The sequence below is a fragment of the Nyctereutes procyonoides genome, unplaced genomic scaffold (genome assembly GCF_905146905.1).
Source record: "Nyctereutes procyonoides isolate TBG_1078 unplaced genomic scaffold, NYPRO_anot_genome, whole genome shotgun sequence".
Taxonomy (NCBI): domain Eukaryota; kingdom Metazoa; phylum Chordata; class Mammalia; order Carnivora; family Canidae; genus Nyctereutes; species Nyctereutes procyonoides.
The window spans coordinates 50,051,599-50,074,735 of NW_026575049.1; the positions used below are offsets into that span (position 1 = coordinate 50,051,599).

Consider the following 23,137-nt stretch of genomic DNA (forward strand, 5'->3'; position numbering starts at 1 on the left):
TTTTCTAAAGATCTTATTTTTAAGTAAGATCTATACTTAACATGGCGCTCGAACTCACAACTCCAAGATTAAGAGTTGCATGCTCCACTGACTAAGCCTGCCAGGTGCCCCTCTTTGGTGTCTGTTTAAATTAAAAGTTAATACTTGCAGGACTCCTGGGTGGTTTAGAGGCTGAGCGTCTGCCTTTGGCTCAGGGCATGATCCCAGAGTCCCAGGAGCGAGTCCCACATCGGGCCTCCAGCATGGAGCCTGCTTCTCCCTCTACCTATGTCCCTGCCTCTCTCTCTCTGTCTCTCATGAATAAATAAATAAAATCTTTAAAAAAAAAAAAGTTAATACTTGCTTGTCTTCTCCAGGGAAACTCAACAATAGTACCTGGACCATATGCCTCAGTTTACCAAGGTGGCCTCCTACATTTCACAAGTCCTCAGCCTTGTGAGCCTTACACTGCCCTGTAGTTCTACTCTTAGTCAATACGTGAACAATCTTTTGTTCTGTTCAAAGATGAGGTGAGTTCTAAGGCTCAGTCATCTACTGCTCACTCTTTTAGCTCAGAGACGGCATTAAGGGTTCCACAGAAAAGCTGACAGTTTGTCAAAGGAAGTAACTACCCAAGACAAGACATCCTATGGAGGAAAATTCCTTACTCCAGACAACAAGCTGTGCAAAGGGTTTCTGGCCAATAACTAAGACAGTTATGAGGATCCTCGAGGGTCTCATTGGCCTCTACAAGGCAGTACATTCTCAACTTTTCTGAAATCTGCACGTCGTTAATTTGACCTACCCAAGCCCTTGCTAACCAAACCTTTTCTCTAGGAACCCAAACATGAAAAGACTTTTTCTGAGTTCAGATTAGCTCTTCGGTACCCTCCCATTCTGGGCCTAACCAAATATCATAAACCTTCAAGCTCTAAGTCCATGAGACATCTCTCCAAGTCCTTAACTTCCCAAGAACTGGGACAGACAGCTTCCTATGGCTTCTCTTGTGATCCAGCAATAAAAGCCTCCCCGTCTCGTCAAGGCAGAGCATCTAAGCTAGTGGAGTCTTCTGTGAGCTTGGTCGGTCCTTCATTCGGTACCATCTTTGTTGCTTCCTAAAGGTACACCTTTCTTAGCAGGCCGGTTTACCTCCCATGAACTCCAGTACTTTCTCTGAGATGCTAAGACTGCCAGGCAGTGCTCTCTTCCTCACTCTAGTAAGCAATCAACCCAGCTTCTCCTGATCTGCAAGTTAATTTTGATAGCATTTCCCAGCCAGCAAATGACAACCATCTTTATCAGATTTTGTCCTAAACCCCCATCTGAGAGATTTCGGGTTATTAAAAAACAAAAACCACCACACTTTCTACACACCTTTTATTTCAGCAAATGTCACTAATACAATCATGGTTGCTCTTTGCTCTCACTCCTACAGTCTCTTACTCCCCTGAAAAATGCTGGTCACTAGCAGGCTGGGGGCTTATCTCTGCTGGAAAAGAACTACCAAGGGGTCAGGAACGTGCATTATAAGTTCTAATCTCAATATTGTGTTCCTTTCTCCTGTGCTCCAGACCCACACAAATCCTGGTGCACGACAAAGGAATGAGCAGCATTCTTCAGTTAGTTCCAAGGAGTCCTGCAACCTGGGGGCAGGGTTGGCAAAGGATTCCGGAGGGGGGAAAAAAAAGGAGGAGGGGAGGTTTCCTAATTTCTATCTGCGTTGCCTTCTCCTTCCCCTCCTCAACTTTGCTGTCCCCTGCCTGCCTCAGGGCTGACTCTGGGGCAGGTCACAGGGTATTCTCAGGGCACCCTCACCCAAAGGACTTGCACAGCTCTCTCCAACTGCAAGCCGATTCTGGTGACCAGCAAGGGCAGCCAAAGGCTAACAAATGCCAGTCTATTAGAGGAGGTGACGGGAGCAGGCGCCCTGTTTGTGTAAATGGAGTAAACTGATTCTAAATTCCAACTGCCAGAGATGACCCTGTTTTTCATCCTATTTCCTGGTCCCTGGGAGTTCGGAAAAGACCCTGGGTGCTCAGAGCAGCAGCTAAGGTCAGTAAGTGCTGCCCCAAGCAAGGAATGGAGGGTACATTTGGAACCCGGATTGGAGGGTATCCACCCTGGGCGCTGTGGGGATGGGGAGCAGGAAGGTTAGCCCCCAACAGATAGATAACTCCTATGGGACTAAGCGCCAGCAGCCTGGGCTCTGCCTGACAAAAAACCTTGCCACAGTTACAGTCGTCCAGAAGCAGGAAGCAGTGGAGCGTCCTGACACTCAAAGTGGTCAAGCTGCTCCCACAGTCACATGTCAGGCAGTGGCAAAGCCCTCAGCCTCCGGGAGGAAGGTGGACACCTAAGTCTTGGGTGTCTGGATACTATACTTCAAAGCCGGCCCTGACTTCTGTGTTCTGGAGTCTTCCATCTGCCCCGTGCAAGATGTCACTTACACACGGGGGTGGGGGTGGGGTGGGGGTGGGGGGTGTTCTGGGGTCGCTGTGATTCCGGCACCAGGGCCTAACCAGTCCCTCCTGCTTCAGGCCACCCTGTAATCCCTTGAGCCTCTTGGTGCCCCACAGCGCCAGGCTAAGCCCTTCCGTGAGTCTTGCTCACCGTCTCCAGACGCCAAGAATTAGGAAAGAAAGACCGAGCTGGAAAACAGCTCAACACCTTTAAAGAACTCCCGGGTAACGGGCTTCCGCGCGCGCGCGGGCCGGGCCGGCCGGTTCTTGCGGGGCAGTCGGCTTGGAAAGAGGAACCCCGCGGTTACCAAAGAGAATGGGGCTGCGCGCAGGCGTGCAGGGGTCGGGGGGTCGGGGGGTCGGGGCCCCCCACCCGCCCAGCCCCCGGGGAGGGGGGCGCGCAGGGCCCGCGCGAGCCAGCGGCCGGCTCCGGGGGGCCGGGGTCGCGGGCAGGCCTCTCCCCGGATTTGTGACGTGTCGGGGGCAGCACACAAAGCCGGGGCGTCGGGGCGGGGGGACGCCCACCCGCAGGCCGAGAGCCCCGATGGGATGGGGAGGGGGCGGGCAGCGAGGCGCCCCGGGGCGCCGCGGCCCCGCGCAGCATTAGAGTGAGCGCCGAGTCGGCGGGGGCGGCGGCGGGGGGCGGCGGGGGGCCCGGGGGGGCCGGGGGGGCCCCGCGCGGCCGGCGGGGGGGCCGCGAGCGCTCGTCGCGCGCCTGGCTGCTGTGGCCGCGCTGGCCGCCCGCGCGCCCCGCTCGCCGAGGCCGCGCCACGCCCCCGCGGAGGTGGAGCGGCGGCCCGGGGCGGGGGCGGGGGCGGGGGCGGGGGCGGGTCGGCGGCTGGCGGCGCCCGGGCCCGGGGCGGGGGCTGTGGCAGCAGCTGCAGCGGCGGCGGCGGCGGCAGCGCCAGGAGCTGCTGCTGCAGAGGCGGAGGCTGCTCCTGGACGCGCCCGGGCCGCGCAGCCGGAGCCCCAGCCCCGAGGCGCCGGGCGGTGCTCTGGGTGCTGCCGCCGCCGCCGCCGCCGCCGCCCGCCCGCCGCCCGGGCCCCCGCCGCCGCCCGCGCCCGCGCCCCCGCCCGCGCCGCCGCCGCCCCCGGCCGCGTGTGTGCCGCAGCCCGGACGCCGCCCCCGGCCGGGTCTCCACTTCTCGGCCGCGCCGCCCATGACAGCGCCCGCGCGAAGATGGCTGCGAAGGGCGCGCACGGCTCCCACCTGAAGATGGAGAGCGAGCTGGAGCGCTGCCGCGCCGAGGGCCACTGGGACCGCATGCCCGAGCTGGTCCGGCAGCTGCAGGCGCTGCTCGGGCCCGGCGGCGGAGGCGGAGGCGGAGGCGGAGGCGGCCGGCGACCCAGCCCCGGCGCCGCGGTCACCGCTCCGGACGCCGGTGAGTAGGGCAGGGGCTGGCCCCGGGCGCCCCGCGCGCCGCCGCCTCCAGGAAGCGGGCCCCGACTGCCCCCGGCCGCCGCCGGCCGCCTTCGGTATTACTCTTGCCGCGGCGCTGCTCCTGGGAGCCACCCGGGCGGTTACTCGGGAGAAAGACCCCACGCGGGTTTGAGCTGGGGGGGGGGGGCGCAGAGAGAAACGGCCCAGGCCCCCTGCCCTGTGGGATCGTGTGGGCAGGTCCGTCTCCGGGAACCCGCGGGATCGGCACGGATCGGCTCGGGCCAAGGCTGCCGATCCTTGCACGGCCCCCCGCCCCCCGCCCCGTTGACAGCGGCGCTCCCTCCGCAGCAGACGGGGGTGGGGGTCGGCCAGAGCGCCGGGGCGGGCCGGAGACGAGGGAAAGAGGCCTCGTAAGCCTCAGTTTCCTCATCTGTGGTCGGACTCGGGACCCATCCGGCCCCGGCACTGGGCGGCGTTGGCAGGAGGGCTGGTTTGGCTGGGCTGGGCTCTTGGGCTGGGGCGGGAAAGCTCCCTGATGTGGCAGCCGGGGCAACACCCCGCCCCAGCCGGTCTCCAGCCTCAGCTCCTGTTCCCGGTGCCCCCAGCTCGGCCTGGGGAGCCCCCCCGGAGCCCTCTCCGTGGACCACCAGTTTAGAGCCTTGTGGAAGGAGGCGGGGAGTCAACGAATGCAGATTTTAGAGACTGTGCAGCCTGCAATGATAATGATAGTGACCATAGCTAACACTTATCCAGCCCTCACCATGTGGGGGGGGGCACCGTCCTACCAAGCCCTTGAGCCAACTCCTTAATTCCTCGCAACAACCCCATAAAGTGGCGACACTTTTGTTTGCCCCATTTGCAGATATGGAAACAGAGGCCCTGAGAAGTTAAATAACTTGATCATCCGGTCAGTAGTGGTAGAGTCAGGATTTGAGCCCAGGCGTCTGCGTATGTCCTTTTAACCACTTGCACTGTTACCTCTTAATGACGTGTAGCACAAAATCCCAGCCTGAGGAGTTGCCAGAAGGGATGGGGAGGTAGAGCAGTGACCAGAGGGCAGTCGTGGGGTAGATGGCGGAGGTCAGAGGAGAAGGGGTTTTGGGGAAGCAGCAGAATGTGTGCTGGCGTCAGTCTGGTATTGGGAAGGGCAGAGGGTGTTTGCCCAATGAGGAGGAAGGAGAGAAGGACACTGAGCGGGCTAGGTGACAGGGACAGAAGGACGATTGAGTTGAGACTTTGAGGTGGGTCTGAGTATGGCAGTGTGGAGGAGTGACCAGAGCTAAAGGCAGAAGCTGGTGAGCCCTCCTCTTCCAGGGCAGGATAGAGAAATTGCAGGTGCCCTCTCTCCCCCATGTGGGGCGATGTAGTGGGGTGGGGCTTCCGAGGGTGGATATGGAAAGGACCCACACAGAGAGCACTGGGCCCTGGGTAAGTTATGGGAATCTGAGTAATGTTGGTCTCACAGCGAAATGTTGTGAGCCAAAACAGGAACCTGACCCCCTCGAGTTCAAATGGGTCTGTATTTTCTAAACTGCTTTTTAGAGGTCTCAAGGAGGTTACATAGTTAATTGGTATCCCAAGAAGAAAGAGCTTAGGGAGCCCAAAAACTAAAGAAACTGGACCTAATGGATTCAGTATTGTTAATCAGACTTTTTCTAACTGCAGGACTTTTAAGAGCCTTTATTTTTATTTGTTTATTTTTTAAGATTGTATTTATCTATTAGAGAGAGAGAGAGCATGAGCAGAAGAAGGGGCAGAGGGAGAGGGAGAAGCAGACTCCTGGAGTGGGGAGCCCCATGCAGGGCTGGATCCCAGGTCCCTGGGGATCACAACCCAAGGTGAAGGCAGACGCTTAACCAACTGAGCCACCCAGCTGCCCCTTCAGAGCCTTTAATATGTTCACTTGCTGTGATGTACAAACCAAGGTTGGAGTATAAATAGCATATTTCTCAAACCTGCCTTGACCATATTCTAGGAAGCGTTATTGGGAAACACTGGTATGGTGTGGTTTATAAATGGTATGGTATGATTATAAAGTGCTTTCCCTATTTTTTTTTTTTTTTAATTCTTGTAAACAACCTGGTGGGGCGAGCAGGAGCTATTGTCTCCATTCTAGACACAGGGACACCAAGGCCCAGAGAGGTCACATAATGCGTATGTGACAGAGCTTATATGCGAGCCTCAGTTCCAGCCACCGAATCCACTCTGAGTGAAGGTGGGGGCAGGGCACAAGGAGCCTGGCTTGGCTTCACTGTGGGGACCGCCTGGCACAAGGGGGACCAGTGGGGTCTCTCCTGCCAACTTTTGGGTTTGGTTCTGGGAGTGATTTTTCTCCCATTGCTAAATCTGGATACACTGTCCCAACACACACGCAGGCGCACATGCGGACTCACACGAGGCAGGAAAACAAATGACTCCCAAACCTATGCATAGAGTATTTTTTGGATGGTCTGTTATTTTGTTTTTTTTTTTGTTTTTTTTTTAAGTTTTAATTTATTTTTTATTTATGATAGTCACAGAGAGAGAGAGAGAGAGAGAGGGGCAGAGACATAGGCAGAGGGAGAAGCAGGCTCCATGCACCGGGAGCCCGACATGGGATTTGATCCTGGGTCTTCAGGATCGTGCCCTGGGCCAAAGGCAGGCGCCAAACCGCTGCGCCACGCAGGGATCCCTGGTCTGTTATTTTGATTCTCTCTCCAAGGTTCCTTGATCATTTGAGGCCCTGTTATTTTGGAGCAGTATAGCGCTTAGCCCCTTCAACCCAGGAGGGAGATTCTTACTGTACCATTTGGCCTATTAGAGTCTTACGGTCAGTGACCAGCAGCTTCGACAGTTCTCTCCTTCAACCGAGGGGGAAAGGATCATATTGAGAGGGTAGCCAAGCCCCAGGTGAACCCCATTTTAGAAACTAAGGCCCGGGGATCCCTGGGTGGCTCAGCAGTTTGGCGCCTGCCTTTGGCCCAGAGCGTGATCCTGGAGTCCCGGGATTGAGTCCCACATAGGGCTCCTTGCATGGAGCCTGCTTTTCCCTCTGCCTGTGTCTCTGTCTGTCTCTGTCTCTGTCTCTCTCTCTATCTCTCTTTCTCTCTGTGTGTTCTCTCATGAATAAATGAATAAAATCTTAAAAAAAGAAAAGAAACTGAGGCCCTGAGTCCTGCTGTATCTAGAGTTTCCTACAGAAACTAAAAACCACTCCCAGGCCATCTATTTCAGTCCAGGGGTCAGGAGAGGAGGACTCCCAAGGTGGGGAGGGGAGTCCTCCTTGGGGTCTGGTGAGAATAAAGGGTTAAGGAGATGCTCAGGCACTGAGGCCCCTACCCCCTCTTATCTGGGAGGCTGCTCCCCACCACCTGCCCAGGGGGAAGATGGTTGCCACTATTTGTACGGTTTCTTTCAAACTCACATCCGGTTTAGATTTGGTCAGGATGGAGCAGGGGAATCCCAGAGTGTGGCTCGCTGTGATGGAGCTTGTTCATGTAAAAACAAAGAACCCATCCAAGTGATTAAAGAAAAAAGAAATGAAATTATGAAAAATTTCCAAAACCTCAAAAGCAGAATGAATCCCATGTACCCATTAACCAGCGTTAGTGATTATGAACTTATGAATTATCTTGTTTGAGCTACACCCCAACCTATTTTCTTCCCACACTGAGTACCGTAGTAGGTACTTATTAAAAAGAACTCTTTTTCTTGCAGTTGCAAAGAGATTTATTTACAGTGGTGTGTGAGCACATACATAATGAAGTGGTGACCACTGGGAGCCAGTGTGGAATCCTTGAAAAAAATTAAGATCAGAGTTCTGTTATACCAGAGGAGTTCTAAAGAGGAATTAGGATTTCAATAAGTCTCTTAGAATGTCATGGGCAAGATGACTTGGTGTGAGATAGGATGACAGTTTAGATGGTGGGTTGAAATTTCTTTTTCTTTCTTTCTTTCTTTCTTTCTTTCTTTCTTTCTTTCTTTGCAGTTTTCTGTTTTCATGTAATCAGTTGTATAATCCTTTATTTTTGGCTAAATAAGAGCTCTTTTGAAAAAAGCAAAACCACCATACCATTATCACACACACACACACACACACACACACACACACCCCAAATCTAATGATTTAATTTTACAGGTCATTTGCTACAATCAGGATCCAAGTGAGGCTACACATTGCATTTGCTTAATAGTTTAGGTGTCTCTTTTCTCCCCCAATATTTTTTCCTCCAATATCTTTTTTAAGATTTTATTTATTCATGAGAGACACACAGAGAGAATGACAGAGAGAGAGAGAGAAAGAGAGGGAGAGACAGAAGCAGGCTCCGTGCAGGGAGCCTGACATGGGACTCAATCCCAGGTCTCCAGGATCCAGCCCTGGACTGAAGGTGGCACTAAACCGCTGAGCCACCTGGGCTGCCCAGTATTTTTTTTTTTAAGACCTTATTTATTTATTCATGAAAGACACACAGAGGGAGAGACATAGGCAGAGGAAGAAGCTCTGTGGGGAGCCCGATAGGGGACTTGATCCCAGGACCCCAGGATCACGCCCTGAGCTGAAGGCAGATGCTCAACCACTGAGCCACTCAGGTGCTCCTCCCCCAGTATTTTTTTATGAAAATTTCAAACATTCAGCAAAATTAAGCTGTACTTACCTTATCACATGTCTGCGCCTCTATCCATCCATCTAGAAACTGTTAATCTGTAGTCATCCCCATCTTTTTTTTCCTTAACTATATGATACCCCCCCCCACTAGAGTTTGTTCTGAGCATGTCTTCAGTTGGAGTTAGGGAGGGTGTGTTTGAGGCAGGTGGCCCCCTACTAGTTTTGGCCTCTTCCTCCTCTCACTGTGGTTAGAAGTTCCCAGCCCTCTGAGGCCCTGTGTGGTAAGGTAAGCAGCTGCAGAGACCACTATGTCCCCATTTGACGTCTTGGGGGAAGAGTGCACCTGGCTGGACCCAGGTCTCTGACTGTGGATTGGCAGGCTGTGGAGAGGGGGCACCGCCCTGACAATGTGGTTCCTGGGGGAAGGGGCAGGTATCTTTGAAGTGGGTCCCTGTGACCTGGCACCTTGAGAGAGGCCTGGAGAGGGCTGGGAGCACAGGGGAAGTTAGCTGCCAGAGGCATGGGGAGTCTGAGGGGCCATTAAGTGGGGGCCTCCTCTGGGCCTCTGCCCAGGGTGGAGGGCTGGAGGCTGGGCTGGGCTCCCAGAATTCATACCCAGGTTCCCAGAATCGATTTCACTGTCAGGAAGGTGTTTCTAATGCCTCCGGGAGGGGAGAAGCTGGAACACTTGACCCAAACCTCCACAGGGTGGAGGTTTCAGACAAGATGATAAAAAGCCATGCTTTACCTTCAGAGAAGGAAGAATGGGAAAGCCTCGAATCCACCTGGATTCTTATTAAACAACTGGAAATCTAGAACTTTGAATCTAAAATATTCTTTAGTGCTATGCAGAGATTGGTCAGATGGGAATGGTGGGATGGACAGAAGAAGGGGAAGGAAGGCAGAGTGGAGAGGGAAGAGATGTTGGACCAGGAAGAAAAAGTCAGTTCAGTTCCCCACACCTACCGAACACAGACCCTGCCTAGGGGGAATGAAAGGTGGGGGCGAAAAGGCCGGAGAAGAACCTGAAGCATTAGTTTACAGAACAGCCTGACACTCAAGGGTATGTGACAGTAGGAACAAGTCTTATCCCTGCCCTTGAAATTGGAACTCCTGTTTGGAAATCCTGTTACTTGGAATTACTGTTACCTTTGAACGTACTGTTAACAGCCTTGTAGACTTCTTTATTTCTAAGCTGCCAGAAGCTCTGCTCTGCATGGGACACAGGGAGACAGACTGTCCTGTGGCTGTGTTGCAGAATGTGATATTATGTTGTTGATGTTGTGGGCTGGGACCATAGCATATCTTTATTAGTGTCTATAAAATGGGAGTAATATCTACCTTTTAGACCATGCAGATTAAAGGATACTGTGTAATAAAGCCCTTGGCACTTTGTAGGATCAACAAAAATTGGCCTGCCTTTTGTAGTAAAAAGATACTCATGGTTCAGAGCAGTGCTGCTCAAGTGATCTGTGGTGGATTCTTTTGATGTTTCGGAGGGTTTTTTTTAGTTCCCAATTTGTCGTGCTCTGATACTTTCATAAGATACACAAACCACTGCCCCCCATTTTTTTTTATCATTCAATTCAACAGATTCGAATTTATTTTGCCTGGTTATCATCAATGTTTCTAAATGTGTACTCTAAGCTGACTCATCTCCATGGGATTGGGTGGCAGACACAGACCCACCCTGGTCCACTGACCATCCTCTGAGCAGCACAGTTCAGAGGACACTCCCATTGTTTTGAAGAGAGGCGTGTGCCCTGGGCAGTGTTTCCAGGTTCAGGGTTGCTGGGAAGGAAGCTGGCTTCTCTGGGCATGAAAAGAACAATAAAGGCAGCAGATGGGTAGTGGAGCCGGAGCCTAGTGGGGAGCTGCTGGTGCACCCCTGCCCGAAGCCAGTCCAGGAGGGACTAGGGAGGGAGGGACGCTGTTCCCTCAGAAAGAGCAGGTTCTGAACTCTGCCTCTGGGTGAACAGGTGCAAAATAGGTTGGAGAGAGAGAGAGCCATGTGCCCAGTGGCCCACAGCTCAAGAATGCTGCTTAGGCACCCCACCTCTAAGCAGCCCACCTTTCATCCTAGCTGGCACCTGGAAATGGAGATTGCCTTTTGTTCCTGAGTTGACATAGATTTTTTTTCTAAGATTTTACTCATTCATTCATGAGAGACACAGAGATAGAGGCAGAGCCCATAGCCAGAGGGAGAAGTTAGGGCCTCTGTGGGGAGCATAATGTGGGACTCGATCCCAGGACCCCAGGATCACGGCCCAAGCCAAGGGCAGACACTCAGCCACTGAGCCACCCAGGCGCCCCAGATTTTTTTTTTTTTTTTTTTACTAGATAATATATTCACGTGGTCAACCTTCCAAAGGGACCAAGAGATAGAGTGAAAAGCCTCCCTCCGTCTCTGCCACTTTCCCTGTAAGCCAGAAAGGCCATCAGATATGTATGAATGCTGTCTCGTGTTTATCCATAAACACACGTCTGAGTCCACTGTGTACACTCTGCTTTCTTACTGGTGTGTCTTGGAGTTCATTCTTTAACAGCATAGACAGAGCTCCTCATTCCTTTTTTATGACAGCGTGGTGTCCCTTTTTATGGAAGCCCTGTGCTTTATTTAATCAGCCTCCTGTTGATGGACATAAAAGTTGTCTCTAATTTCCTGCTATTATAAAAAATGCTGCCAGACTGACCTTACACGTCAGTCATTTTACACATGTGCCAAGATCTCTGTGGCAGTGGGATGGCGGAGTCAACGGGGGTGCACAAAAATAATTTTGATGTATGTCATCAAATTGCCCCTTCTAGAGCTTCCGTCAGCCTCTCCTCTACCAGTGGTGGATGATAGCTTGAACAAGGTACTTTTTCAGCCATTTCCTCCGAATGTTAATTTTCGAAATCATGAGGTAGACTGCAAAAGATCACTATCAGGCTGTGGCATCCTCAGGGAAAATCTTTGGGGGCTGTTTTCTGGGATCTGGGCTTCCAGGGTATTCTCTGTGAGGAATGCCCTTTCTGGGGACTCTTCAGAGGCACACAATTTTGGGTCCATGGCTTTGAGTGGTGAGCAAACTGCAGTGGTCCTGAGAGTGAGGAGTGAGTGGCATTCCTGGGTAGGTCTAAGAATGCCACCCTGGCAGTAGAAAGGGCTCTGGGAAGACTTGGGACCAAGCAGACTTTCCTGGAGGCATTTTGGGTTGGCACGTGACTCCCTGAGCCTCTTGGCTTCCTCACCCCGTGGTGGAGGGGATCCAGTTTACTTGGCAGCTGTTTGTTGGGCACCTAAGCAGAGTGGTGGGCCAGGTCCTCACCCTGATTGCGGGGGACGGGCAGCAAACCAGTCACACTGAGCACTGCCACCCAAGGCTGTTGTGAAACCACATTGGACCTCGAAGCTTACGCACTGAGCACTGACATCCCACCCGTTCCCTGGGTCGCCTCTGCTGTAGGTAGTAGGAATGTGGTGGTCACAAGCCTGGAGTTTTCAGTGCTGTGTGCTATGTGGGGAGGTGGCAAGTAGAACCAAATAGTACAGGTTCCCCTGCCAAGTGGTGAGGTCTGGAGATAGGCTGACATAGGTGAGAGAACTCCAGAAGATGCCAGGACTAGACACGTCCAAGGATTTGCCCTGCTGCACCAATACATCTGCTTCCCACCTTAACTCTTTGCTTTCGTTGCTACATTATCCCTGGTTCTGTTAAAAATACCATCAAAATGGAGAAAACCAATTATGGATACACAGAAATTAGGAGCTCATGAAAACGCTTTAAGCCACCTCCTATATTTTTCCTCTTGGGTCGTTTGGCAGGGAATTCCTTCTTGATCTAAGAACTCATTACTCACAATGGGGCATGGGTGTGACTTTGTCCCTCATTTTAAATTCTGAAATTCTGGGAATTTGTCCCAAGCCTTGAGAGCTTTGCCTCCCCGACCACTAAACTACAGAAAATAAAACCAAAGGGGCAATTCATACTGTGACCATGATAGAATGCCTGTGACTTTTCTCCAAAGGCTGTTTAACTTTATGGGACCCATGTCGCTATTTATTTTCTTAGACTTGGACCACTCCTGTGCTGGGGCAGGGGTGGCTGGGTGAGTACAAGGCCATGTGTACCGGTTTCAGAGGGTCTACTACGTTCACTGGATCATCACTGCCCTGTTTTTCAGATGACTTTGGGAAATTGCTCCTGGCCGAGGCCCTCCTGGAGCAGTGTTTGAAGGAGAACCATGCCAAGATAAAAGACTCCATCCCTTTGCCTGAGAAGAATGAGCCAAAGATGAATGAAGCCAGAAACCATCTGAGTAGTATCCTTAACCACGGGAGGCTGTCTGTAAGTGGTCAGCCCCCTGTGCCTGGCGCCTCCTCTCTCCTCTCCTCCCTGCCTGCTATCAGTTCTTCCCTGAGTCATGTGGTCATCTGAGCAGAAGTCTCTCTTAAGGCTTCAGTACAGTAGCCACCAGCCACATATGGTGCTTGAGCCCTTGAAATGGGGCCAGTCCAACCTGAAATGTGCTATAATAAAACATACGCTGGAATCCAACGACTTAGCACAAAATGAAGGAGTTTAAGATGAGTAATTCTTTATATTGAGTATGTGTTAAGATGATAATATTTTGGATAAATTGGGTTAAATAACATATCTTAGGGGCGCGTGGGTGGCTCAGTTGGTTAAGCATCTGCCTTGGGCTCAGGTCATTGGGCTCCCTGCTCAGTGGAGCATCTGCTTCTCCCCCTCCCTCTCCCTCCCTCCCTCTGTGTGTGTGCGCTCTCTTTCTCAGATAAATAAATCTTTAAAAATATATATTGACATCGACACTAATTTTATCTACTTTTGCCTTTTTTAAGGTGACTAGAGAATTTTACCAAAAAAATGTAAATTATACATGTGGTTTAAGTTCTCTTAGACAGTGCTTGGTTGACCTAGCATGTGCTTGGTTCTGGGCCCTTTGGGGGAGTCTGAGGGAAATAAGACCACAGTGGGCCCATGGTCTAGTTGGAAACAGGCAAACATGTGAAGTTGACAAAAGAGCTCAGTAACAGGGCAAGCTAGTTTAAGTCTATGTGCATTTATTGAGCCCCTACTGTACAGAAGGCACCAAGGAGAGATATGGAGGGAAGTATAGTCAGCTCTCTCCACACCTTTGCTACTCTGACCGTGGTCTACCACCTGCAGTATGGGCATCCTCTGGGGAATGTAAAATCTGGATCAGAATCATCATTTTAAGATGCTCTCCAGTGATTTATGTGCACATTAAAGTTGAGACTGATCTGGATTTTTATCCTGAGCTATAATAGATGTGTGGGTATATCGTCAGAGACCTAAAGAGGATGTGATTTTTTTTTTTTTTTAAGGATGTGATTTTTTTCAAGGGATGTTCCAAAGTAATATATTTACTGACTTAAACATTTGTGGTGACCAAATGCCCAAGGCACTGTACTCCGAGGGCACTAAAGATAAATCTCTCCTGGACCCTACCCCCAGAGAGTTGGTTGCAGGTTTACTGAGAAAAGAAGTCCTATTGGCAAATTGTCCTAGGTGGACTGTGACCATTGCCACAGGAGTAGTCTACATGAGGAAGCAAGTTCAGGGGGCTACTCCCTAGGGTGAGGTGGGGAGTCAACCCAGGGTACTGGTAGTACTAGAATTGGATTCTTTCCAGGCAGGAGGTGGGGGGTAATTGACATATAGAGATAGGCTAGGACATTCCAGGAAGGAAGGAGTTTATCATTTAATGGTTCCTCTTATAAGATTTTCATTAGAGTATGTCAATCAGCAAGAGCAAAAGGGAATAGTGAGAAATTAGGTTATAGAGGTACCTTGGGGCCAATAAGCAGGGACTGAAATACCAAGAGATGTGGGGCTTTTTCTGCGGAGGAAATGTACGGAAAATTTAAGGATATCCCCTTCAGACTCCTTAACAGGGATTATTGTAGCCCTGAGAGGTTTTGTGTTACCTTAAACCAGCCATTTGACCTGGAGCATGTCCCCTGACCTCTTGGGCCCTCCAGTCTCTCATCTGCCAATCAGAAGGGCTAGACTTGATCATTAGGTCCCAAGCTTTTCCTGCCAAAACCCCTTTTCATTTTCTTTCTTTTCCAGACTCCATTAAATATTAAAAAAAAAAAATTTTTTTTTTACAGTGAAACGACTCAGGCTTATTGTTAAAAAGTCATTAAAGGGGATCCCTGGGTGGCGCAGCAGTTTGGCGCTTGCCTTTGGCCCAGGGCGCGATCCTGGAGACCCGGGATCGAATCCCACATCGGGCTCCCGGTGCATGGAGCCTGCTTCTCCCTCCGCCTGTGTCTCTGCCTCTCTCTCTCTCTCTGTGACTATCATAAGTAAATTAAAAAAAAAATTAAAAAAATAAAAAGTCATTAAGGAACAAGTAGTTTGAATAATAAATAGAAGTTCTTGTTTGCCACCCCCACCCCCAGAGTTGGGTGCTGGTCACCATTTGGTATGTGTCCCACATGCCTTTGTGTGTGCGTTAATGAACACACATATAGGGCTTTCTTTTCTCATTAGAGTAGGAGGATCCATGTTTGATGAGAACTTTCACTTGGAGCTCTCCCCATGCCAGTACTTCATTCTTTGCATGGGCTGAATAGCATCCACATATATTATCATGAAAACGGTTTGTATGTCAAATGACATTTACAAATTACACATTTTACCATGTTTTATTAATCAAAAGACCTTACATGGGCACCAATAACTCTGAGATAGTCATGATTATTCAGGCCAAAGCCAAAAACTTGATGCTGATTAGGCACAATAAAATTTTAAAAGTAGTTTGTGGGATTCTCTATCTTCCCCCAAAGGCCAGAGTGTGGCTGGGGGGATGGTCTCTCCTGGCCTCAGATGAAGCCCCAGCTGCAGTGCCGAGTATACTGTGTAGCTCTGATGAGATAGGGAGGAGATGTGGGCAAGGTGGGTCCTGAGGCCCATCCTGAGGGCAGTTTGGAATCTCCTCCCCATGATCTCAAAGATCCTATCTAGCTCATTTCTAAACTTTTGCTGTAACATCAGCTCTACCCCTTCCCCCAGCCCGAGTACCAGGCATTGTAAGATCTCATTGGTCCTCTCAGTAACCTGCTGGGGAGTTACTGCTATCTACATTTTCCAGGTGAAAAAACAGACCTAGGAAAGGTTAGTCACTTAGCCAACACCCTGCCAATTCTGCCCAGTAAGGACATTAAAACAAAACAAAACAAAGCAAAAACAAACCACAAAACCCAACAACAACCAAAAATCCAACAGGAGCCTGCTAATGTGTTTTTTGTCTTTTTAGCCACAGTACCTGTGTGAAGCCATGCTAATCCAGGGCAAGCTGCATTATGTGGAGGGCTCGTACCGAGATGCCATCAGCATGTACGCTCGGGCTGGGATTGATGATATGTCCATGGAGAACAAGCCACTCTATCAGATGAGGCTGTTGGCGGAGGCCTTTGTCATCAAAGGTAGGTATGGGCACCAGCCATGGCTCCCCATCACCGTGTTCAGCTCCTTCCACTCTGGCCCCCATGAGCCAGGAACAGGTGGCAACTGTAGGGGAGTAGATGCTGTGTTGACAGTTGGCCTACAGGGCCAAGGTCCCAGATATGTAACCCCTAATAGTGCTCAGGGTGCTGACCCACCAGGTAGATACCAGTGGCAGCCACCAGGCCAGATATCAGAGGACTCAGGTTCTCACCGTGGCTCTGTCAGTAACTAGTCACCCAACTGCATGTCCTTGGGCAAGTTACCACGTCACCTTTCCTGGCCCCAGTTGACTTAATGTGTGAAACAGAGTTGAAATAGCTGCCCTCACAGGGTTACCCCAACCAAGAGGAATCAGTTGGGTAACAGGGTTGAGAAAGACTTGAAAAATCTGCCGTCCTGTTGTCAGGTTGGTGCTGGTGACTGGCGTTGGCTACCAGTCGGGTGCTTCCTGGGATAGAACAGCCTGTCACTCCCCAGGTATTTGTGGGCACCTGCGGGTGGCACAGGGAGGCAGTGCTGGCATCCAGTGATGGGCAGGTCAGCACCAGTTCCCAGAGTGAGTGGTGTTCTGGTGAGGCCCCAGGCATACAGGGTCATGATAACGGGGCTGTGGATGGTGGCTCCCTTGGGACACTATGTACTGCCATTGAGCTGACCTTGAATACATGTTAGTAAAAGCCTGACCCCAGACCTTGTGCTTTTAGGCTCCTCCTTCCCCAGATCTATGAACCCTGGGATCATAGAGCCTGAGGAGTGGCCCTTGGTGGCAGTGAGGTGTCCCAGGAGAACCTCTGCCCAGATTTTTGTCAGGAGTCTTAGATGATTGGTCATTTCCTTATTCCAGCACCAGCCAGTCCCCAGAGAAAAGTCTAGACAGGCTTATGGCCGTATGGGGATTGGGTGCCTGAGATGGTAGAGTGTTTGTCACCTTCTCTATTGTAGATGGGGACATTCTTTCCATCCTATATATGGGTAAACTGAGGCCTATAGAGGATACATGCCTTGCCCAGAGTTGCTCAGAGATTTGTGGTGAAACCAGGATTGGAAACTCCACTCTGTCTTCTTAGGGGATTTACTGACATCTGTACAGAGCACGGCCTCCTTTGACTGTGGCTCTTACTCAAGGGCTCTTTGTCCACCCCTGGGTCCCTTTCCCTTTTGAGAGACTGTCCATGTCATTCCAGGAAGTCTGACAAGATTGTCACCCTGGACAGATGCCACACCAACGTGTGGGAGGGAGGTGGCCATTGGGGATGATCCAGTATGTAGGGTCTTCTCCCTTTGCCCTCTGGTCCCTTTTTCTGTGCCCCAGCCTAGGCCAGTTTTAGGGGTGTTCTTCATTTAGCTTTTGGGTCTTTTGGGCCTCTTGAAAGCCACTCTGCCATGGACTCCCCAAACCTAACACCCTTCCTTGGGGCCCTTTCCAGCACTTTCTCCTATAGCCCTGGCTCTACCTCCTGCTCCCTGTCTCCTGCTCTCTACTCTTTCCAGCACGCCTCCGGCTTGGGGGAACACAGTCCCGGTGGTCAGAGGTCCTGCAGGGGAGGTAAGGAGCCAAGAGCCGCCGGTGTGCGCTGCTCGCTCGTAGCCTGCGCTAGCTCCCCGCCTCTCACTGACTGCTCGTGGCTCCCACTTGCCTGCCTCCTGTCTGCTTGTCCTCACTGTCCTGTTGCAGCGACGGTGCCCTGCTGCTTGGCATGCTGAATTTTACCTGACCCTGTGTGTGCTTGAGATCATGCATGTGGCCTCCAGGGTGTGCATGATGTTGATTCTGTTGATTCTCCTGGGTTTGGGGGGACCCAGTGGGTCTCCCCATGTGGAGAGTCGGGGATGGGGATGGCTGGTCGTGGGGTTGTCTTAATCTACTGGGCTGCCATAACAAAATACTAAAGACAGGGCGACGCAACAGCAGAGATTTATTTCTCAGAGTTCTGGAGCCTGGGAAGTCCAGGATTGAGGTCCCAGCAGGTTCGGTGTCTGTGAGGGCTCTCTTCGTGGGTTGCACATGGCCACCTTCACGCTGTGACCTCACGTGTCTTTCCTCCATCTCTCTCTGTCCTTTTCTTATAAAGCCACCAATCTCATCACAAAGCCCCCTCCCTCATGACCTCATCTAACCCGAATTACCTCCTGAAGGCACCGTCTCCAGACATTGAGGGTTAGGGCTATGTACCACATGTGAGTCGGGGTGGTGGTGTGGTGGATGCAAACGTTCAGTGCATGGAAAGGATGGTGGTGGGTGAAGGCCATGGAATTCACAGAATATTAATAGTTATTAGTCCCTTGCTCTGGACCAGATACAACCTGACCTCAATGAATCTACACAATAACCCTGAGTAGGTATTCTCTTCATTCCTTTGTTATAAGATGAGGAGTTAAGATTTTATTTATTTATTCACGAGAGACACACAGAGAGAGAGGGAGAGATACAGGCAGAGGGAGAAGCAGGCTCCATGCAGGGAGCCTGACCTAGGACTCGATCCCGGGTCTCCAGCATCACGCCCTGGGCTGAAGGCAGATGCTCAACCACTGAACCACCCAGGCATCCCCAATGAGGAGTTACAGTTGATGAGGTGAAGGGACTCTGGATTTCACTGGAAATGGCAGAGCTGGGATTTGAACCTGGGCAGCCAGAGCTCATCACACCCCATGGTAGTGCTGCTCTGAACCCTAGACTGAGGTAAATCATAAAAGCAGTTTAGACGAGTCCCTCATGTTCCAGATGTGGAAGCCAAGACTGGAACTTACCCAGGATGGCAGTCAACTTGGATTTGAACTAGAATGCTCCACCAGAGGCAGCCTCTACAGGCTCTGTCTGTCTCCAGGTGACCTCCCCAGGAGCTTGCCGTGCCTACTCCTGAGCACTGTCTGCTGGGCCATCATACAGTATGTTTACTATTTTGCAATGGGTTGTGCTTCCTGGTTCCACCTTGCTACCATTCAGTGGGGCAGAGGGTTTCCTGGGCATACCTGGTGGGATGGAGGAGGATAGGGCCTTGTGTCATGGGTGAGCCTGAGCTGGCCAGGCCTGGGAGCTCAGTGGGAGTACGTGTGTGTGGGTATCTACAGCGTGGAGATCTGGTTCTTCTTAGGGGAGTTGGGAGGAGGCTCGAGGTCTCTTTACTCCCCAGCCCCCAAAAGACATAAAAATACACTCAATTCACCTACTTTCCCTGTCAGGGCAGAGGGACCTGTCAATGAGTCCTTCCAAGGCATCATTTACAAGGACTAGGCCTTCCTCTGAAGTCACGGGGATGTGGATTAGACCAGAAGATGCTTTCTGATTCTCAGGGAGGGCCCTAGACACCCGAGGAGGAACTTGAGGGAAGGGGCACTTGCAGCAGTCCTGGGTCTCTCTTGCCTGGACTACAGAAATGATATTTGCACATGTGTGTGTACTGCATGGGGCTTACACCACCCTCCACCTTGTGAAAGGTGTTTCCTCTTTATCCCTACTCTGTAAGGTGGGAGGCAGTTGTTATGCCCACTCTATGGATGAAGAAACTGAGGCTTGCCCAAGGCTGTGCCACCTGTACGTAGCAGGGCTGAGGTTGATGGCCAGGTGGTTAGCTCTCCAGCTTGTGTCCTACCTGTGAGAGAGGACCCCACCTGAGGAGCAGATTACAGTTAGCACCAAGATGGGTTCACGTAGAAAAGGAGAGTGCAGGTGGTGTAGGAGCCCCAAGAAAGGGGAAGAGGACAGGAGGCAGTCACTGCAGAAACCAGGCCCCAACCAGGAGGGACGATGCTTAATGGGCATCATCCTTCTGTCCTTCTGTCCTTCTGTCCCTGAGGGTTGCCCACAAGGGGACCTAACCGGGCCTTGGTTAGATAGGGGGCTTTAGCCTCTCCTGGCCTCCGTTCACCTTGGGTTGAATAGGAGCTGCAGCCAGCAGTGAAGCCCTGTACCACTGTCCCACGGGTCCACTGAGTGTAGTGCAACCCTTCAGTGGTGTTCAGAAAACTTCCTCTTATACATCAACAGCAGTTTCCTTGGTCTGTGGTGGCAGCTCTGCCGCTCTCCCACCCTGGTCCCCAGACCCCACAGTGGCTCCTCTGTGACTTCTACCAGCAGCCCCCTTCCCTCGCCCCTGACCAAGGATGGCAGACCAGGGGAGAGAGAGCCTTGGGGAATAAATATTCCCAGCCCGTTCCAAGTACAGTTAGTAGATGCCTGTTTTATTTTTAAGATTTATTTATTTATTTGAGAGAGAGAGCATGATCACACGAGGGTGAGCATGGGATGGTGGGGAGGCAGAGGGATGGGGCAAGAGACACTCAAGGAGACTCCATGCTGAGTGAGGACCCTGACATGGGGCTCAGTCTCATGACCTTGAGATCAAGGCCTGAAGCGCGCAGTGCGGGGCTTGATCTCAGGACCCTGAAATCAAGACCTGAAGTGAAATCATGAGTTGAGTGCCATCCAGATACCAATTTTTCATGGTGTTGCCTCCCTACCATCATGGTTTGTGTGAGGGAACATCTTCCATTTACTTCATTTTTTTTTAAGATTTATTTATTTATTTATTGAGAGAGAGAGAGAGAGGCAGAGACACAGGCAGAGGGAGAATCAGGCTCCATGCAGGGAGCCTGACGTGGGACTCGATCCGAGGTCCCCAGGATCCTACCCCCGGCTGCAGGCGGCACTAAACCCCTGCGCCACTGGGGCTGCCCCATTTACTTCATATTAAAAAGCAATCAAGAATGATATGGTTTCGAGGCCCTTCTCAGAAAGTCTGTTTGCAGTGCCGCCCACCCTCCTGAAGCCCTTACAGAGCCTGCATGTTTGATTCTGTGTGCTTATGGCTGCCAGCCCTGTCTCCCCACTGAACTTGATGCCCCTGGGGAACAGGAGGTCATTTCTTCTGAACCCCTACTCTTCTCTCCCTCTTCTCCCTTCCTGGAGCCATTCACAATCCAGCTGGATGAGGTCTGCTCCTGGCATCCAATGTGATCTACAGTTCTGTCCCTTTGCCTTTTCCTGAGCCACTGCTCTTGCCCAACATGTCCTTTTTTTATTGACTATGCACAGAGATAGCCCTAACACTCCCTGCAGGTGCAGTTCAGGTGCTTCCTCCACCAGGAGCCTTCCTTTGGTTATAGCTGCAGCCTATAGCATCCTCTTCCTCCTTCCAGCTCATTTGGACCTTGACCCAGTCTCCCCAGTTAGAAGTCAGTATGTTCTTCCTGCTAGGCATCTATCTGGCCTCTGGTCCTTATACCTCTCCAGGTCCCCGGTCCGTGTCTTCCAGGAGAAAGTAAAATTTGCTAGCAGTTGATTCAGCAAGCACCTGCCAGCGATGGCAAGATGAACAGTTAGGGTCCTTTCCCTTGAGGGAGTGGCAGTCAGGTGAGCAAAGCCTGCTGCTGGTGTGATGTGGCTCTGGGAGAAGCAGCTGCTCTGGAGGAGGAGTTAAGCCTGCAGTAGCTATGACCAGATTGGTGATGAGTCACAAGCTACCTGGTGCCACTCTTTTCTGTCCAGTCTCTGAACAGACAGGTTATAGTGTCAGTGGAGTCTACCATTTGGAAAAATTGGGAAATGGAAACACCCCAGAGGTGGCCGGTCTGTAGCTTATTTCTGTGGCCTGCTGGGGGCAGGGCAGTGAACTTCCTGCCTGGCCATGGTGCCCCAGCCATGCGGCTGCCCCCAGTTCTGTTCTGTGGGGAGCTCTGCCTTGACACCTGAGAGGGACATTTGCAAAGTCCCTACTAGGGCTGTAGCATCTTAGCCCACTTCCAAATGGGGGTAACCTGGGATCACCACAAGAGTTGAGCAGTATGAGGCCTTGTTTTCCAGGTTTGGGGTCTGTCTGGCTCTAATGCTCTCCAGAACAAACCTACTAATAATAAGCCTTTGGACTCCATGGATAAGAAACTAGTGCCAGAGATTTTATTGACTCAAAACAGTTGGCTCTAGAAGTTTCTGTCTCTGCAGGAAGCCTCAGGTCCCCTCTCAGCCCCCAGCCCTCAGTTTGGTCGGTAGGCAGCGGACTGGGCTAGATGGTGCTCACACCTTTATCCCCAAGCTGCATCTGGCTCCGTAGCAGCACATGAGAGCTACAGCATAGGGTTCTTGTGAGATCCTGGGGCATCAGGCCTTTCCCAGGCCCCAACCTTAGCTCTTGATAAGTTCTGGTCTTCCTGTCTTCATTGGCACTGCCTTCAGCAGGAGCAGAGAATTTCCAATCCTGGGGTGCCAGGGTGGCTCAATCATTAAGCGTCTGACTCTTATAACAGCATAGGTCTTGATCTCAGGGTTGTAAGTTCAAGCCCTGTGCTGGACATGGAGCCTACTTAAAAAAGGAAAGAATTTCCAACCTGATTATCTCATTTGACCCTCAGCCACCTCAGATTGTTGCCTGCAAGCAAAACAGTCCCTTAGCAAAGCTGCATTTTCCAGAGGGATTGTCAGGAGTGAGGTTTGCCCTTTTCGTAGGCCTTATTGTGAACCCTAAGAAGTATCCAGCATAGGCTAATATCCTGAAGTGTTCTTACCGATGCCCTAAAACTCTAGCCTTCACCTTAAGACAAAATAGGCTGTGTTTCAGTGGGTACTACTGCTGCTGCGTATGTAGAATTCCTGTTTCTTAGTTGGGAGATGAGAGATCTCTCATATCTGACATTAACTCAGCCAAGTCTTACACTTCAGAAATTGTCCCCTCTGTGACATCATGCTTCTGGGGATCAGTTTCCATATAATCAGACTTAGGATTATAATGCCAAAAATGCTGCTCCAGCTAGCTGGAAAAGCAACAAAAAATGGAGGGAGCCACTGGGAACGTGTGCACCCATGTAACTAGAAAGTCATTGGGGTAGGTAGCATCAGGCATAGCTGGATCCGGAGGCTCCTTATGTTGATGTCTTTCTCAGTAGCTCCAGATTTACATGGTTCTGTGGATAGCACTTAGAACCGCAGGAGGAGAGAGGGCCTCATTGACCTGGCTTGGTCTCATGCCTACCCTAGAACTAATTACACTGACTAGCATCTAGGTTTCTGGGTTAGTCCCAGGGGTGGGGTTTCTCCACCTGAATCTTGGGGACTGGATTGAAGGAATGGTTCCTCGAAGGCAAATCAGTGTGCTGTGACCAAGTAGGTGAAAGTACGGAGGACAGAATCCCAGCACTTAGTCAGCAGTGACTCCCCTCGAGTTATACCGGTAGTGACCAAATCAGGATTTGAACTCGGCTCTCTCTGACTTCAGTGTGTGGGGTCATCCCTGATGCCCAAAAAGTACTAGTCAGATTG

At 51.3% G+C, this 23,137-nt stretch overlaps 1 protein-coding gene across 1 annotated transcript in view; it reads left to right on the forward strand.

Moving 5' to 3' along the window:
- Positions 1-3,501: 3,501 nt before the first annotated feature.
- Positions 3,502-23,137, forward strand: part of TTC7A (tetratricopeptide repeat domain 7A) — a 110,704-nt gene continuing 91,068 nt past the window's right edge. Inside the window, exons 1-3 of the mRNA XM_055327989.1 lie at positions 3,502-3,820; positions 12,572-12,735; positions 15,698-15,866. Coding sequence (XP_055183964.1) covers positions 3,619-3,820; positions 12,572-12,735; positions 15,698-15,866 — 535 coding nt within the window. The 5' untranslated portion in view covers positions 3,502-3,618. The remainder of the gene's footprint in view (positions 3,821-12,571; positions 12,736-15,697; positions 15,867-23,137) is intronic.